This window comes from Pantherophis guttatus, chromosome 17, assembly GCF_059756535.1.
Source record: "Pantherophis guttatus breed Tessera chromosome 17, ASM5975653v1, whole genome shotgun sequence".
In the NCBI taxonomy this organism is placed as follows: domain Eukaryota; kingdom Metazoa; phylum Chordata; class Lepidosauria; order Squamata; family Colubridae; genus Pantherophis; species Pantherophis guttatus.
Genome location: NC_142079.1, coordinates 14,061,886 through 14,073,137, shown reverse-complemented (window position 1 = coordinate 14,073,137; position 11,252 = coordinate 14,061,886). Strand labels below are relative to the sequence as shown.

Genomic DNA, 11,252 nt, shown 5'->3' with positions numbered 1-11,252 from the left:
ATGTGTGGACTTCAATTCCCAGAATTCCCCCCAGCCCAGGGGGATTCTGGGAGTTGAAGTCCACCCATCTTAAAAGGAGCCAAGGTGGAGAGACACTGCTATAGATAATACCCACAGCAGCGTTTGGAGAGATTGGTGCATTTCAACAGCTGCCTCTTGTGTTCTCCATCCATAGTCAACCTCCTAACTAGAGGAATGATCTCTGATGGATATCCCAATTTCTTCTCCCTGTTGTCCCAAACAACCTTCTCTCTTTCGGTTTTTCTCCTTGACGTCCATCTCTTGCACCCCAAGTTCTGGCTACTTGCTTCTAATGTGTTGCAAGTTCAGCCGCACACTTCGGTGTCTACAAGGGCACACAACAAGGAGAAACACCCTGCTTTGAATGACCAGAAACGAGAACTGTAATTTATTGGGTCGCCTTGGGTCACCTCTAGATGACCAGCAACACTCAGCTCCACCACGGCGGTCCCTCAATTAAGCTAAGACGAGGAGATACGGGAAAAGGGGTTGGATGATCTTTGTTTCAAGTATTAGGTCAGTAGCCCATCTCAAGAAGGTACTTGGGCCAATACCGGAAGGTGAACCTCAACGAGAGTTGACCAAGCCAACACTCTTCCTTCACCCTCTCTTCTCTCTGCTGGGCTGAAGGACAAAGTTGACGCAGAAGATGAAAAACCCCCTGAGTGTTGGGCAGACTTGGCCATCTCAAAGACCCTCCCTCCTCTTGGCCATCAGCCCTCATCCAAAATCGGATGGTATGGGTGGTGGGCTCCATTTCCTGGTTGTTTTTAAGGCTTTAAACCTATTAGCTTTCTTTTGTTGTGGTGGTTTTTTGTTTTTTTTTAATACCCTCTTTCCAGATGTCATAAAAAAATTAAACCAAAAGACTCCCCCAACCATCCCTAAACAGCTCCGGCAGCTGGTCTGAAGGAGACAACTCCCAGAATCCCCAGCCCTGACCCGTTCGATAGCCACCACATCCATCTGTCCATTGGTCTTCCCATCATGGCCTTCTCTCTTCTCATTCACTGTCCGAGAGGGTCTCATACTGTGAAACCAGCAAAGGTTTGGGCTCCTCTTCCCAGCCGTGGTTCTGGGTACCGGAGTTGCCTTGCAGAACGGTGGCAGTGGGTGGTGGCGGGCCGGTCACGACTCCTGTGGAAAGTCTCACCGTCAAGGGGTTGTATGGAAACGGCGTTGAACCTGCAAGGATGACGGAAAGGAAGGTGGAAGAACGGCGTTGAGGGAGCCTGGTCCAAGAATTGGGAAGAAAGTAACTTAGGTGTGCCCAACCCATCTCTCCTTTCACACTTCCTCGTGCTCACAGAGTTCACACTCACCCCGTTACGTGGCACTAGGGATTTGAACCGCTAAAACTGCCGACCTTTCGATCGACAAGCTCAGCGTCTTTAGCCACTGAGCCACCACGTCTCCTCATTGATCCTTATCTAGTGCCAATTTAGTGTTGAACTTTTTTTTTTGGAAATTTGTTTTTTACTTTTATTTATTTATTTATTTATTTATTTTCATATTTGTATACCGCCCTACTCCCGAAAGACTCAGGGCGGTGAACAGCCATAATAAATATAGATAGAAGTTAAAAACTATTAAGAAACAGATTAAGTAATTTAGGCTCAAAGATTAAAAAAATCCAAATTTATCTAAAGAGATTTAAAAACCCAATTTAAAAGCCAGTTTAAAAGCCAATTAAAAAGGGAGAGTTAGGCCAGACCAGCTTGTTGGAATAGAAATGTTTTCAGGGCAAAATGTTTAAATGTTTTTTAAAGAAACATACATACAAACATAAAACCATCTTCAATTACAAACAAACAGTCTGTCGTTTGGTTACAAGACTTTTGTGCACCTTCACCATGTTCATAGCTTATAGTTTATCTAAAATGGGTTTCTGCCAAAAAGACAGATTAAAGATAACATAAGGATAATTCTGGACACTTTGGAATATTATGAGGCACACATCCTGAAAAACAAATGGCTTTGATATTTCTAGATGCACAGAAAGCCTTCGATAATGTGAATTGGCGATTTATGCTATTACAGCCAATTTAGTGTTGAACTTTAATTGGTCAGATTCTTGTGTACGGGCTTGATCAAGCCACAACCTAACCCGACTCTCTGCGCCTGACACTCCTGGGAATTGGCAAAACTGGGGCAGAAGGACGTGCCAATACCTGTGGATGAAGGCCTGTCCTCCCAAACCCGGTTGGTTAGAGGTGTCCTCCTGTTACAGTCCCCGTCGGAGTGAACGGACGAAACGGATGGTGGCCTCTCGGTGGAGGAGGAGGAGGACAGGCCTGGCGCTGGAGATCTGGCCTTCCGACTGTTTGCTCGGGTGGCGGCCTTTGGTTTCCCCCCTCCTGTGGGGAGGAAAGAAGGAAAACATTTTTCAAACTCCCAGGAGAAAGTCATATTACATCATGGGTGTCAAACTCAAGATCTGGCCCGCGGGGCTGCCATGGACACTGCGACCCGCGATGCCTCTGCCAGCGAAAACGGAGTTCAGGAGGGCCGCGAAACAGAGCTAGGGAGCCCATTTTCGCTGGCAGAGAACTCGGGCCACCAAAGGAGCCCCCGACACAAGTGACATCGAGCTGGCCACTCCCACCCCCGAGGTCAAACACAACCCTGAAGCGGCCCTCAATGAAATCGAGTTTGACACCCGTTACTACGTCAAACCAGTGAAAAGCAGTTTGGTGCCCTCCCAACGCATCTTCCCAGGGACTTGATCACAACAGAACAATGAGGCTTAGCAGGTAGCAGGAAGAGAGAGGGGGGGAGGGGCTGAGAAACAAAGAAAGGCCTCCCCCCATTTCACCCCAGCGACAGATAGTCCTTGACCTATGACCACAAGCGAGGCCAGCGTTTCTGTTGTCAAGCGAGACGTTTGCTAAGCGGGTTTTGCCCCATTTTTACGAAATGAAAGTGGAGTGAATCGCTGCTGTTGATAAAAGTTAGTCGTTCCCCCCCCCCTCCGGTCGTTAAGCGAATCTGGCTTTCCCCGTGGACTTTTGCTTGTCAGAAATGTCGCAAAAAGGGTATTCACAGGGATTGGGACACCGCAACGGTCATAAATATGAAACCAGTTGCCAAGCGCCTGAATTTTGATCGCCTGAGGTACAGCCAAGGTTGTAACTGTGAAAAAACAATCACTAAGCGAACGGTTGTAAGTCGAGGACTATCTGTAACTAACTCCAAAGTTTGCCAAGGATCACGGGAGGGGGCTCTAGTGTATCAGACCCTAGAAAAATTTGGGGCTAACGGTTGCTGCCTCCTAAAATGAAAGGCGTCCTTTCTGCTCCAAAGATTAACTGTTCTCAAAGTAAGATCTGAAGGCTAAGCACTTATGAAAATGGGGCAGGGGTGAAATGCTCCCGGTTCGGACCGGATCGCCCGATCCGGTAGCGATTTTTCCCTGTGGTTCGGCGATCCGGTAGCGATTGCCGCCCTGGTGTCATTACTTCCTGGTTTTAACCAGGAAGTAATGTTTTTTTTACCTTCTGCGTGACGTGTGCATTGCGCTTACAAACCGGTAAGGGAGGTAAGTAGATTTCACCGCTAAAATGGGGTTGTTTTTTTTCTTCCAAAACTTTAACCCCAAAAAACTTTGCAGCAGGGTGACAGTTATCTGGAAGAACATTTGGGGAAGATTACGTCTCTTTGCTGTACACTTGGGAGCCGTGGTGAAATCTAAAATTTGTTACTACCGGTTCTGTGGGCGTGGCTTGGTGTGGGGGGGTAATGTGACTGGGTGGGCGTGGCCACTTTTTTTTTTTTTTTTACTTTAAAAACCATTTTTTCTACAACCTTTTCAGGGAAGAGGTTGTAAAAAAAATGCTTTCAAAAGGCTCTGACGATCCCAGCTGAGTTGCCTGATCGGCAGAGGCTTTTTTAAAAAAAGTCTCTGCTGATCAGGCAACTCAGCTGGGATCGTCAGAGGCATTTAAAAGAAAAAAAGGGTTTTTTTTCTTTTAAAAGCCTTTGAAGATCCCAGCTGAGCCGCGTGATCATCAGAGGCTTTTTTTTTTAACTTTTAAAAGCATTTTTTGGCCGGAAAGGTTGTAGAAAAATTGCTTTTAAATGTAAAAAAAAAAAAAAAAAGCCTCTGATGATTGTGTGGCTCAGCTGGGCATGGGGGGGGGGGGCAGGGATTTTTGCTACCGGTTCTCCCGAACCACCCACCTCCATCGCTACTGGAACGGGCGATCCAGTCCGAACCGGTAGCATTTCACCCCTGCCTGGGAGGAAGAGTGAGGACATGGTCATTTTGTCTCTTACTCTGCTTCCAATGGGTCAGGGGGCCCAGATGCACACCTGATCCATGGGGATATTGGCAACCATCTGGCCAACACCAGCATAGAGCCCAGGATCCGAATTTGTTACATCTATTGGAACCATTTCTGCCCTAACTAATGACCCTCACGTATGACTTCGTTGCAGTGGTGAAATCTGAACTGGTTTGCTACCGGTTCGTTGACCGTGCATGCACAGTACGAGCCAAAAGGAGGCCTGGGAAGATGAGTAGAAGAGCGAGGGGGGGGGATCAGCTGTGCCGCGCGATTTAGCTTCGCTAGAAAGCAGGATTTCCTGCTTTCAAACAAAGTTAAACCGCGCAGCACAGCTGATCGTCGGAAATACCGGTTCAGAGGAACCGGTAGCTTTTTTTAAACTACCGGTTTGCCCGAACCGGTAGCATTTCACCCCTGCTTCATTGGAGGCTGTAAGGAAAGGGGGTGAAGAGAGATTCCTCTTTGGTCTTCGAGAACGTGACCTCATTAAGGACCCAAATGGCCATCGCTCCAAAGCCTAGCCTTGAAGCTAAAGAAGGCCACCATAATGTTCTCTACCAATCAAGGAGAATATTTGTAGCTCAGGGTGGAAATGAGGGGTCCTTGGTGCTCTCTGAGCTTGGTTCTTTTCTTATAGACGTTTCAATACCAAACTAGGTAACAGCATCAGTGCTAGAAGGGAGTGGGGTTTGTGGAGTAGTGGAGAAGGAGGACTTAGGGTCCTTGGTGCTCTCTGAGCTTGGTTCTTTTCTTATAGACGTTTCAATACCAAACTAGGTAACATCATCAGTGTTAGCAGTGATGATGGGTAATGAAACGTCTACAAGAAAAGAAGCGAGCTCAGAGCGCACCCAGGTCCTCTCAAAATGTTCTATTCAACCTCATCTTCACAGCAGTTTTCCCTCGATTTGAATCACCCGTGCTTTCATTTTGCACGATGGATAGTCCTCGACTTACAACCGTAAAGGATCGTCATTTCCTTGCAAGTCGTAAAATTGAGGGACCCATGTGATTGGACTAGATTTTATGGCTGTTTTTTTCGCAGTTGTTGTGAAGTGAAAGAGAAGTACATGTAGTCCTTGACTTACGACCACAACTGACCCCCCCCCTTTCCTATTGCTAAGCGAGAGAGTTGTGAATTTTGCCCCATTTTAGGACCTTTCTTGCCATGGTGGTTAAGTGGACCACTGCAGTTTGTTCAGTTAGCAACGCGATTGTTAAACAAATCGGGTTTTTGCTTGTCAGAAGGTCGCAAAAGGGGATTGCGTGATCCCTGGGACAGTGCAACCGTCATAAGTACATGCCAGTTGCCAAGTGTCCGAATTCTGATCACGTGACCATGGGGGACTCTGCAATGGTCGTTAAGTGTGAAAAAGGGTCCTAAGTCACTTTTGTCAGTGGCAATGTAACTTCCAACAGTCCCTAAACAAGTGGTTGAGTCAAGGACTATCTGTACCCTTTATCCTCCGTCACCAAGAGGGTGGCATTCCTGTCCCCTACCCCGGGTTGCCTGGGGATGTGAACCCCAGCGTACTTCTTTGACACCCCAACATTTCTAACCCCCAAGTCATGGGGACAACGTGGACATGGAGCGGTCAATGAAAAAAAAAAAAAAAACAAGGATGAAAAGAGAGAGACAGCCCAACGGTCAGTGGTTTACGGGGAGTCAGCGAAAGGGTTATGTTCGCCAAGCGCTCATATACACACATACAAGGAGACCAAACAAACCCAGAGAGGAATTAATCGGCGGCATTAAAACAACACGAAACACACAACACACACGAGAAGACAGGAAGGAAGGATGGGAGACAGAGGATTAATCACGTCAACGCAACTGAGCCGACCTGGCGTGGAAGAATGTATCTCGTCAATCTGTCCTTCAGCAGAGGTTACAGGCAGAACAGCGGGCAAGCTTGGGCTGGCATTCAGAGGGTTAAAAGCATTGGTACTGAGAGGAGCGGGCTCGTCCCACCGATGGTCATATTTACCCATGAGAGCCTTTCTGATAATGGCCTCCAGCCCCATGTTGGAACTGGGGTTTTCTTGGACCGCCTGGCTCCTACAACTGATTAACCCTGGGGGTACGGAGGGAGGGAGAGAGGGAGAAAGGGGTTTGGGGTGGGAAGGAGAAAAGGTGGGGGGTACCGAGGAAGAAATCGGGGGAGGTGGGAGGGAAGAGAACAAAGGAAGGGAGAAGGGAAGGGAGAAACAAAACTGTCAGCACATCCTGGCGAAATGACACAACACTGTTGTGTTAGTTCTTCTTCTTCTCTCCCCACCAAACCCTGCAACGCAGACCACACTTGGCCTGGTCCTACGTTCTGGAGATGTTCCCAGGGAAGAAGGCAGGAGGAGGCATGGACTGTTTGTTTGTTTCTGGAGTGCCCCACGTTGGGCGCACCCGTCGACTGCATGATTTCTTTCTCAAGGCTAAAGGCAAAGAGGTGGGGAGGAAGCTGGCTTGTATTCAAACCCTGGCATGGCTTCATCTTGGCTTGGTGAGGGGGCACTGAGCTTAAGTGGGTTCAAATGTTACTCATGTTTGTGGTCTTCCTCTCTCGTGGGGCCTCTCCGGCGATTGAGGGGGGGGCTTCTGACTGCAATTGATGTTGACCGGGGGGGGGGGGGAATGGAGGGGAGGGTTCACCCAGATCCACCCCACCCATGGGACATCTTCATCATCATCAGAAGTGACTTCTTCTGAGGTCTTTCTGATGTCCCTGTTCCAAGACAGAACTGGTGGCATTTCAACAAAGCACACCATCGCTTGAAAGACTGGTGGCAATCACTGCTTCACCGTCTTCTACGGAACAAGGGACAATCACAAGCTCTGGGAAGGAAACGCAACATTTTTGCAGTAGCATGACGTTATGGCTCAGAACATCTTGGATGTGGGCCTTGAATATGATAAAAAAAATTAATAATGGCTGCCAGAGGTCATGAGAGGACTCCAAAGGGTTTGGTGGGACTCCTGCACGTTCCTTGAGATACGTGGACAATACCATTGGCAAAGTCCTTCACCTTTTGGTGGACACCCTTGGTTGGTTGAGTGCCTCCACTACAAATATGATTTCAGTGTAACATGAAGACAGAAAGGAAACGCAATAATAATAATAATAATAATATTTTGAGGGTTCCTTTCGTGAAAGCAAGATGTCTCCACTTCAAAGTTTTTTTTTAGTATAACTGCCCAAACCGATGTTCTTAAACTCTAACCCATCTATATTTGACCATAGACTAGCTTGAGGTCAACAGAAGAATGGCTACAACCTCCCTTAACTGGGAGCATTCAAAATGGAGGGACTGGTCTTCTCCCAACTTCAACGCCACCTGCATTGACAAAGTGCCCTCATAAAATCTGAGGACAAGTTCCTGGGCGCTCCAAGGGAACGGTTCCGTCCACCAGCTATGCACATTTTCCCCAATTCTTTCCCCCCATCCATCCATTCTGGGGTCGAGGCAAAGAGGACATCAGCTCAGCTGGGTGGTACTGTCTGTCTCCGGATCTACGGTGTCACCGATGGTGCTTGTATTGCAATTGTGAGTCATCAGAAGCCATGCAGTTAAGGTGCGGCAGTGCATAAAGGAAAGGCACTAAGGGGCAGCTGTTTGCCCAACGCTCCCAGGGAAAGATAAATGATGATAAAATGTAATTCAATGAGTCTAAGAGACAGAGGGTTGAGGAACAAGGAAGGGGTGATTTTTATATTTAAATAAATAAATAAATGAAATTTAACCGTCCAACCCTATGTGGACATCTGCCTCCTTTTCCAAAGGTTATAAAAAGCTTTTCAATCTTCGGTTGCAGGACAGCTGCACTAGATTCATCAGTGGTCAGTAAATAATGACAGCTTGCAAAAGTCACCCCCAACCTCAGGGCCCCAAAGAGGGCACCATCCCAGGTAGGGAAAAGGCAAAAAAGGCAGGGTGCAGAAGAGTTCTAGTGGTTACCTGTTCCTGTCATTGCTGGCATGTAAAAAATCTCTGTCCCAGGTTGTCCAACATCTGGAAGGAAGACCAAAGAGAAACACCTTAGAGGATACCACATCTGAAGAAGTCCTACCTACAATTTCAAAATGTCGTTTTTTGGGGAAAAATCTTGGTGTTACCAAGATTTAAGGCTGAGAAAAGTCAGACGAGCTGTCTTCATATCAAGTGTCAGGTTTCGAGATCGTCTCAAATTGCATTTCAAACAAAGTCTTTGATGAAAAAACTTCCATTTATTAAGCACGACATTCTAATTCCGACTCATCGCAGCCAACACTGACTTCCTGACCCCAAAACCCTCCTTTTCCTTTCCCCACTCCTCTGCACTCATTGGCCAACTTCCAAGTCACTCTACCCCTAATCTACTGCTCAGCTCAAAGGAATTTCCCCCCTCCCATCCCATCTCCTAGGGGATATTATCTCCAGAGAAAATAAGTAGGTGAAAAGTCAAACGTCCCTTTCCAGACGCCTCTGCTTCTCCTTCTTATGTCAGCACTAGAGCTTGAAGTGCTGACACAGAGCCTGGTCAATCTTTCACATGGACAGAAGAACTACAGGGAGTTTTGAACTTACGACCGGTCATTTAGGGATCATTCAAAGTCACGACGGACCTCCAGAAAGATACTTACAACCGGGTTCAAAAGTTCGATGGACAGAGGCTCCCTTGTGGCCACATGACTGCAGGTTGGACGGTCAACAACCAATCTGACTTTATGAACATTTGCAGCATCCCATGGTCATGTGAACACGTTTTATGACAGTTTGGCCAAAAACCTTCATGTACTTCTGGTTTTCAGGAAAATTGGCCCAGGCTGAACAATTCATTGATTGAACAGGTGGCCCGATTAATTCTTCTGCATATTTTAATTTTATTATGATTTTTGTTTTCAAATATGCCAGAGAGCTGTATATACATACATAATATACGAGATAGATGATAGATAGAATTAGATAGATGGATGGATGGATGGATGGATGGATGGATGGATGGATAGATAGATAGATAGATAGATAGATAGATAGATAGATAGATAGATAGATAGATAGATAGATAGATAGATAGATAGATGACGGACAGAGAAAAATGATGGATGGACGATAGATGATAGAGTGGATGGATGGATGGATGGATGACAGGCAGAAAAATGATGGATGGATGGTAGATGATAGATTAGATAGATATAGATAGATAGATGGATGGATGGATGGATAGAGAAAATGATGGATGGATTATAGGATAATTAGATGGATGGATGACAGACAGAGAAAAATGATGGATGGATGATAGATGATAGATTAGATGGACAGATATAGATAGATATGGATGGATGGACAGATAGATGATAGATGACAGACAGACAGACAGACAGATAGTTGACAGCCAGACAGACAGGAAAAAGAGTTGAGAGAAATTCTCACTGTATTCCGCCTCGTTCCGGTTGCTCGTGCTGAGTTTCTTGATGATCTCCTGCTTCTTGGATTTCACCATGGCGGAATTGCTCTCTGTCAGTTTGCTGAAGAAGGCCGGCGGCTGGATGCTGTTTCCGGGAGATCGGGTGCAGCCTCTGCGGGATTGAAAAGGACAGGGAGTCTTTTGCAGCTGACCCTCTAAGCCCCGCCATCACCACCTGCTTCACTGTCCACCCGGCTCCTTACCTCAGCTCCAGCTGCTCTGCCTCGCGGTACAGAATAGGGTAGGCACTGTTTCGGACACGCTCGGCTTCTCCGTTTCCCTCGGGTGGAGAAATCGGCTCGATGCAGTTGTCCGAAGATGGAATTTTAATTTGCTCGGGGGACCTGCGGAGGATAAGAGCGAGAAGGTGAGACTCGGGCAACAGGAAGCTTTGGGTTGAGAACGGTCGGTTCTTCCATTGGGTGAGACAGGAAAGAGAAGGGCCTTTTGATGGATGAAGATCTGGAGGTTGAAAGACCAAAAACGAGAACTGCAACAAACAGGGTTTCTTTTCAGGAGAAGGTGAGAGAGTCAAAAAAAAAAAAAAAAATGTAGGCCAGGTATTTCCCAAAGATGTATCTTTCAAAAGGCAACTTGGCTTTGTTTTTCCTTGAAGACATTTCGCTTCTCATCCAAGAAACTGAAGAAGCTTCTTCAAGGAAACAACATCTTCAAGGAAAACCCTGTCTCTGACCCCTCTTTCAAACCAGCAGTCCTCTCTGTCCAAAATGCGGACTTTGCTGTCTTCAAAAGAGTGGCCTTTGTCTTTTAAATGCAGATCGACTGCTGAATCTTCTCCTGATGGGTTTGTTCCTTTATGTTGTGCCCTGCGTTTATGAAGTGGTTGTTTTGTTTCCCCAATGTACATGGCTCGCTGCATTGTAATCAAACCCATGCAAATGACAAGCCGTCTGCAAGGAGCATAAATCCTTCCATTCCCCACCATCTAGTCAGAGCTGAAGAAGCTTCTTGGATGAGAAGCGAAACATCTTCAAAGAAAAACCAGAAAGTCCAGTTGCCTCTTGAAAAAGCATCTTTGGGACAACCATGACCTGGATGACTGAGAATCTCCATAGACATGTAGGCCAGGTATGGTCAAGTGTCTCCTTCAAAGTTTGCACCACTGGTGTTCAGTTTTGGTTTTGACACTCTGAATGTGAGCTCCCGGATGCTCCCTCTGCAGTGGGAACATGATCCCTGCCTGGTTTTCTCCACCCATCTTGATTTGGGCACCCCTTTCTGTTCCTATAGCCCATCTTCCACCTTTGGCAGCTACTTTTATGACCAGAAGAAGACCTCACCTTTGGTCTGGTTCATTTTCGGGGGAAATTCTAGAAGATGAAACATGTTCCATTGATTGGTGCTGGAGATAAGATTCGGCAGGAGCTCGTCGGAGATCCAGGACAGGGCCACCAGCCCCCGAGTAGGAATAGACGGGAGGCTGGATATGAGGATTGAGTTGCTGGGGATGATGGCGCGTGTAGTTTTGAGTGATGACTTCCTGT

At 46.8% G+C, this 11,252-nt stretch overlaps 1 protein-coding gene across 20 annotated transcripts in view; it reads right to left on the bottom strand.

Moving 5' to 3' along the window:
- Nucleotides 1–520: 520 nt before the first annotated feature.
- NCOR2 (nuclear receptor corepressor 2) overlaps nucleotides 521–11,252 on the bottom strand; it is a 234,631-nt gene continuing 223,899 nt past the window's right edge. For 6 of the 20 annotated variants that reach the window (XM_087880077.1, XM_087880079.1, XM_087880058.1 and 3 more), the window contains 7 exons: nucleotides 11,049–11,248; nucleotides 9,951–10,091; nucleotides 9,714–9,859; nucleotides 8,259–8,312; nucleotides 6,152–6,382; nucleotides 2,193–2,378; nucleotides 832–1,206 (listed from right to left, as the gene is read on the bottom strand). In XM_087880077.1, coding sequence (XP_087736203.1) covers nucleotides 1,025–1,206; nucleotides 2,193–2,378; nucleotides 6,152–6,382; nucleotides 8,259–8,312; nucleotides 9,714–9,859; nucleotides 9,951–10,091; nucleotides 11,049–11,248 — 1,140 coding nt within the window. In that variant the 3' untranslated portion in view covers nucleotides 832–1,024. Of the gene's footprint in view, nucleotides 1,207–2,192; nucleotides 2,379–6,151; nucleotides 6,383–8,258; nucleotides 8,313–9,713; nucleotides 9,860–9,950; nucleotides 10,092–11,048; nucleotides 11,249–11,252 lie in introns of all 20 variants that reach the window. The other 14 variants (XM_087880064.1, XM_087880068.1, XM_087880069.1 and 11 more) reach the window with 7 other exon arrangements.